Genomic DNA, 7,441 nt, shown 5'->3' on the forward strand with positions numbered 1-7,441 from the left:
TTTTTTAGTGTACTTTATGAATATTTGTAATGTACACAACAATATATAATACATTAAAGTTTTCTAGATATCAAAGTGTGTACGTGTGTGTATATACTGAAAAAAGCAGCTTTATAATATACTAGTAGTGTAATGCTAATGCATTTCCAATGAGCTGAAATACAATTGAAATGTATTTGAAGTACATTAAAACGATGCTTCAAATATACTCTAACTGTAGTTCATGAAGTATTAAAAGGACATTTTAAATGTATTTTAAGAAATACACTTAAATTGCACTAAATATACTTAAAGTGGTTCCAATTTAACACAATTTCAGTATATTAAATATATTACAAATGGATTAAAATCAATCTTAAACATATCTTGAAATACACTTAATATACTTAAAGTTGTTTCAAAATAATACATTTAATATGCACTTAGTAAAATTTAAATATAGTAAGTATGTCTGAAAAAGCACAATTTAACTATATTTATTTTTCACCTGGGATCACATCAATGATCTGTCACATGAATAAAACTATCCATATAAGAATAAAAGTAGTAGCTCGACAAGACAATATGTTGTTCTGCCAAACTACTACTCATTGCTACTAGGTGTTGATTTAAGATACAACAGGGAGCGGGTCAGCTATAAAGGTCAAGAAGGTGCACTTGCAATCAATCACCTGATAGTGGGTGAAAGTAAACAAGGCCTGATTTGACACCCAACTGAAAATCTCAGTTTTTAGTGCCCCCATGTGGTGGAGATATAAATCATAATCCATGATCATTGTTAAGTAATACAGTTTATTTCACTATTTGAGTACACATGCTATGCAAATACATTATTCATTTAGACTCTGAATTACAAAAATATATAAAAAATATATTTCAACCTACAATTATGCAAATACAGACTAAGAATTATAATGTATTTTACATACAGTACTTTTTTTATCTGTATTTTTATAAATGCACACTGAACTGTTTTTTTAACTGTTTTTGTTGTCGGTAATATTGGAAAAACAAAACAATTTAGAAAATCTGTTCACCAAGGCTGCATTTATTTGATTACAAATACAGGAAAAACAGTATTATTGTAGTAGTGAAATAACTTTTCTATTTTAATATATTTTTAAATTCCATGTTAATGCTGAATTTTCAGCATCCATCACTTCAGTCTTCACATGATCCTTCAGAAATCATTCTAATATGCCGATTTGTTTTTGTTTTTAAGAAGCATGGCTTATTATGATCATCTTATCTTATTATTATCTATCTTATCTGTCTTGTGATAGACTTTTTGTTTTTTATTAATATAAAGTTCAATAGAATTTTTAAAAGTCTTGATCATTTTAATGTGTCTTTTTTGAATAAAAGTATTTTTTTCTTTAAAAAAAAAACAACAAAAACAAATACGTATTTATATTACTGACCACACACATTTAAATGGTAGTGTGTATTTTATCTTCTTACAAGAGATGAAGAGAAGAATCACAGTTTGTAAATTAACCTCAAAGAAGCTGTATTTAAACCCAAAATGTATTTAAAAATCACTGTGACTGTACAATACATGATCTAATTATTAGTTTTCACTAAGGCTTGATTGCGAATCTAGTCTCAATGTGCACTTTTGCATATTGCTTAATGCTGTGAGCAAATGTATGTAGTGGATTCTGAGCATTCCGCTCTTTAAACAAGTAATGCTGTTAGTCTGGCAGGCAGTGACTCATTCACTACTTAACGTAAAACTGGTTAATCCAGATACACTGCTGCCTGTTTCCATACATGTGTATGGCCCAGGCTCTTTATATTTATTCCTCAGTAGTTTCGGTTTCATGGCACCAGCATGAGTGCAAGTCAAGTGACACTAAACCACCATGATATTGCTGGCATACGGCATTCACACAGCAGCAAATACAGACAGAACTATACCTCCACAGACTGAATGGAAGAATGCAAAAAGGAAATAATCAGAAGGCTCAGAATACATTTGATTTAAAGCTGAATTGTGCTGTGAATTGTGCAAAAGCTGTGTCAGTAGAGTCGACAGAACTGCATAAATTGACTGGTTTCCATTCCACACATCCTCCAGTTTGTCACAGGTCGGCAGAATCTAGTGCCGCCACATACTCCTGCTATTGATTCGATATCCAATATCTTTGGGCAGAATATTAAAACCAGCAGAGAAATTTGTTTTGAATGCGCTTTCCAGGGCAACCAACCGATGATGAATAGGTTACCTACAGTTGTCTCTGCAAATTAATCCAGGATGGGAGAAAGTTTTTTAACATCCAAATAATTACATGCTTGAGCTCTACCTTATGCAGTTTGTACATATGAAAACTCTTGATGAGTACATTGAGCATATTATATGTGTACACTGAGAGTACATAAAGGCATTTGGTTCATTTGATACTAAAACAGCATCTCAGACTTGCTCATCGAAACTCTGCTCTTGGCTCGTTTGCAGTTACATTACATTTGTAAGCAGTGGTGTCTTTTAGTAGCGGTTTGCATCATCATACGAGCTTAAATCCATATCAAAGAATTCCTCGAGTTTCCACTGCAGAGTTTCAAAGGTGGGTCTGTCTGCAGGGGAGTCCTTCCAGCATTCGTACATGATGTCATACAAATATTTTGGGCAGTTAAGAGGGCATGGCATCCTGTAGCCTTTGGGCAACTGTTGTACCACTTGAAAGTTCGTCATGGCTGGAGAAAGAGTGAAAAGCAACATTAAAATTATTCAATGCTTTGACGAGTTCAAAAACTATTGTAGTATGCAACAGTGGTAAAGAAATTGAATATTAAATGAAGTTCAGTGAGGAAGAGCCATAGTTCAAACTGATATTAATACAGTTTATCATTTTAATTTAAACACATTTGTTTATTTTTGTACAATAAACAATTTTTTTCTTTAGGACCCAGATTGTACAATGAACATCAACTGGCCCTATATGATAAACAGAAGGTTTATGTCAGACACACTGAAGGGCTTTTTTCCTTTTTCAAAAGAGTCAATAGCCTGTAGTTTACGTCACACCATGATTTGCTAGTTGCTATTTCTATTGGATTTGTGCCCCTGAAGGCTAGACAAATCATCAGTATTTTTTGTCTATTTTTCTCTATGAGAAAGATGGGTACAATACGTGCAATTATGACGTACTTGGGTAAGGCATCTGTCCAAACGTCACAATTTCATACAGTAGGATCCCAAAAGACCAGACGTCAGATTTGATGGTGAATTTGTTCTCGTGGATGGCCTCGGGAGCAGTCCATTTCACTGGAAACTTGGTTCCTTCTTTGGCCTCATAAACATTCTCATTTTCCATCTAAAGAAATCATGCAGTGAGATTAAAAGTACAGTTTTTGTATTTTTTATACAAAATCAGTGCATACATTATAGCAGTGGTTCTCAGCTGGTTTGCTTCAGAACATGGTGATTTATCGTAAAGAAGTAAAGAAAATGTCCTTAAAATTAAATAATATTTATATTACAATGAATTGAATAGACCCGACAGCATGCAAATTTATTGATATGACAAAGACTGAATAGGGAAATTGTCAATTTTGTAAATGAATAAACAATAGAAGTTAGGATAAACACTGGGGCAAATATTAAAAAGACTGACCGAATTCACACAACCTTTGATGTTGCTAAGGTTATGAATTTTCGTTGCATTTTATTCTTTGCATTTACCATGCATTTTTATGTTCTATACTCTCCGTGACACTATCGTGACAGATTGGTGACTCATTTTTGGGTTGCGACCCATTTGAGAGCCACTGTCTCATAGCTGAGGGGTCAAGCCTTTTTATAAAAACTGAGAATATTTCTCACCTGAATTACTCGTGCCAAGCCAAAGTCGGCCACCTTGCACACATTGTTATCTCCCACCAGAACGTTTCGTGCCGCAAGATCTCTGTGAATGTAGTTCTGCAATTCAAGGTATGCCATGCCAGATGCCACTTGTGCTCCCATTTCTATCTGATCAGACATTTGCAGAGAAGCACCTTTGTCTTCTGTATGAGTGAGACAGAATATAGGGAATAAATCGAAATGACACATCTTACATGTTTTAATTATGATGCACTGATAAATTAAGTGGGCTACAGACACTCCATCAACAGGTTTGTCTTGAATATGTGTAAATCAGTTTGACATTAATGTGGGTCATAACTTCAGCAGCACTGTCAGAGAGAACAGCCACACAAACTTTGCATGCTTCTGTAATCAGTTATTGAAACACATTAAAATGTAAATATTTGATTGTGCAAAAGATATGACATGACATGATAAGATATGATATGACGTAGTGTATGTAAAATTGATATTTTATTACAGTTTCAGAATAAGCTAACCTCAAAAACCTATGGTTTATGTGGTAAATATGATATCCTACTAAATATTTACACAATAAGGTGCCACATTTTTGGAACTGATGAAGGATACTGTGGGGGAATGGGATCTTGCACAACACTGGCCCTGATTATCTCTCCAAATAAGCTGCTGACACCAGGAGGAAAAGGTTCTGGGAAATGAGGCAGTTGAAGCATTCTTTCTATGGGTGAAAGCCTGATAGGGTTGGGTGAACGGCCCCAACTGCCGACAGAAATCCCTCCAGAATTGGAAACTTTTAAACACCCTGTTGGGCAATGATTTTAAACCCAAATATGCTGATTGATGTATGCCTTTTAAAAACCCCATTTATTAATCATGAATCTCACTAAAATCTTAATGATGGTATTCCAGACTTCTTCCCTTGCCTCAGTGTTCAAACAGTTTTTACACCTTTTGACTCGAGGCCAATTCACACCACGCCGACAGAAGCAGACCAATGTCATCAGCTGACAGATACAATACGTCACTTCTCAGACGTTCCAAGACCAACAAACACAGATTCAACAAGTTCAATCGATAGTTTTCACGTGACGTCACACCCTTACAGGAACGCCCACATGGAGGGCAAAACAAGGCTTTCCTCAACTGACCGCCAGTTATTTTTAGGAGGATTGCATTTAGTAGTAATGTAGTAAGGCCAAATTTGGTATACACCTTATTGATGATGCATACTTTGTACAGGCAAGCAGATGAACCCAGAATATAAACGCAATGCGCAAAGTTTAATATGAAATGTTTTCCCATAGAAAACCATTATAAAGAAGACGCTTAACTATTTAGCGCATTGCGTTCATATTCCGGGCTCGTTTGCTTGTCTGCATATAGCACGCATCATCAATAAGGTATGTACTAATTTCATCTTTTAATATCACTATTTTAAGGGCACTTTAAAGGGGTCATATGATGCTATTTTAAAGATCATTATTTGGTGTAACAGAATATGTACTTATCAGTCAGATGTCCGTATTCACAAAGGCACAGATCCTTAAACAAGGCCATATCTGCAGATGAAACTTTTTTTGTAGAAGCATTTTTTAAAATTTGAACTAGCACCTCATGACTACACCACGTCAATGTACGAGAAGCTGCAAAAGACACAGGCGCAAGTGGAATGTAGAAAACATGGTGACATAAATTTTTAAGTAAATATAATGGGCGATATATTTCGTCACCAAAAATGATTGAGGTCATGAACATATATTGCGCGATAAGTCGATATATTGATTATTGCCACAGGCCTACTTGTAACACTCCAAAGAGAAAGGAAAACTTGAAATCGCATCATATGACCCCTTTAAGTGTTTTCACATTAAACATTTTAGAATGTACCGCTGTTTTTAGTGATTAAAATATTGCGACAGGTGCTTTATATGGATTGCTAATGGCCAAAACTTGCATTTTGTTCACATATCTTTGTTTTATTCTTTTGAGAGGTAATCTAAATACTTTTGGATTTGAACAGATAGAAAATTGACGGGCTTGTGCTGCAGTTCTATGGATGTTTTGCCCGCCAGGTCTTCGAACCAGTCACATGACTGAAAACTATCAATAGGCAAAAGCAAGCACCAATCAATGACAACAGACACACACAGACAAAACCCGATGAACGCTGTCGGTGCCTGTCGGTGCAGAGTAAACTGGCATTTACAGTTGCGGTCATAACCTTTCACCAAATCTGCAAAATGTTAATATTATTAAAAAATAAAAAACAAATAATTTGACAAATTAAGAGGGCTCATAGAAATTGCATGCGTTTTTTTTATTTAGTACTTCCCTGAATAATATATCCCGCATAACATATGTTTATATATACAGAAGGCCACAAGACAAAATAATAGCTGAATTTTGTGTAAACTTCTGAAAAGAATGAAGAACGTGTAAATCTTTCTTATTTTATTTAAAGATCATATTTTTTTCATTTACTACAGCCCTTCAGAAGCTAATGCATTTTTATGATCCCTCTTTTGTTATAAATATTAACATTTTGCTCATTCTGCAAGGTATACTGTACTGGATATTAACCTTTACTGTAATGACCACAACTGCATGATACCATGCCACTAAATGCATTTATGACTTACTTTTAAAATGTGGCAATAAGGAAGCATCATAGCCTGTGTAAACAAGGCTCTCTCCTTCCCTCTCTCAATCTCTTTTTGTCCCTATCCCGAAATGACCCCATATGCAATGAAAGCAGTGATTTACAGTAATTTTATCACAGGTAGATTTAGAAGCTGATTTCCAAGAAAAGGATCTGTGGTCCTATTAAAACATTGTTTGTTTGAGCGTCCTGGCCAGCCGCACACAGAAAGCATTGTGTTGTTTAAGTTTTGGAAGTTATTAGGCGTGTAACCTAGGTAAAAAAAGAAACTAAAAAATCGAACCGTAAGCACTTGCACCACGGTTCAACTTAAATCTGACAACGCATCTGTAAAATGGTTTGTTAAAATTAACAGCACATAAAACAGTTTGGCTAATGTATGTTTCTGTCGATGGGTATGCATTCTGGCTTCCCAATACATTACAACAAAAAAAAACGTGGACAAACCTGTCACACTTTGTTCAATGCTAAGTGCCGTATGCTGGAATATGAGCAGTCATTTATGCCGTCATCACCCGGGTGTTGATAGCGAGACCTGAACAGCACACGTTGCTATCTGTGTTTAAACTAAACTCATTTAAGCCTTGCCAGTTTAAATATTAAAGAGCCAGAAGACGCGAATGAGAACTTGCGTGCGCCGTGAGAAGATCTGTGTGCGTGCAAACCTGCATCTCAGAACGCGTGCAAATATTGAGTTTGTTTTCAAGTCGTGCTTGAAAGGACAAATTTACACAAAAATTATGCCAAAATGCCTGTCTTGGTGAGTATCCTGGCAGACATAGTCGGTTGAACGTACAGTATCAGTGCACTGGATCCGTGCATTGTCTTAAAGTGACAGCACTTTTTTAATGTTAATCAAACAACAAAGGACAATGAAATCCCTCACTGCGCTTGATTGAATAGCTTTTGTAACTTTAATAAAGATTCATCTTTAATTTATACAGTCAAATATT

At 35.3% G+C, this 7,441-nt stretch overlaps 1 protein-coding gene across 1 annotated transcript in view; it reads right to left on the reverse strand.

Annotated features, from left to right (window-relative positions):
• Window positions 1-1,446: 1,446 nt before the first annotated feature.
• The window catches only part of LOC107656465 (tyrosine-protein kinase FRK-like), a gene marked incomplete at its 5' end in the record, with an annotated part of 20,227 nt that continues 14,232 nt past the window's right edge, over window positions 1,447-7,441 (reverse strand). The window contains 3 exons of the mRNA XM_016444338.1: window positions 1,447-2,697; window positions 3,152-3,317; window positions 3,827-4,008. Coding sequence (XP_016299824.1) covers window positions 2,489-2,697; window positions 3,152-3,317; window positions 3,827-4,008 — 557 coding nt within the window. The remainder of the gene's footprint in view (window positions 2,698-3,151; window positions 3,318-3,826; window positions 4,009-7,441) is intronic.

Source organism: Sinocyclocheilus anshuiensis, unplaced genomic scaffold (assembly GCF_001515605.1).
Source record: "Sinocyclocheilus anshuiensis isolate Anshui unplaced genomic scaffold, SAMN03320099.WGS_v1.1 scaffold2149, whole genome shotgun sequence".
NCBI classification, from domain to species: Eukaryota; Metazoa; Chordata; class Actinopteri; order Cypriniformes; family Cyprinidae; genus Sinocyclocheilus; species Sinocyclocheilus anshuiensis.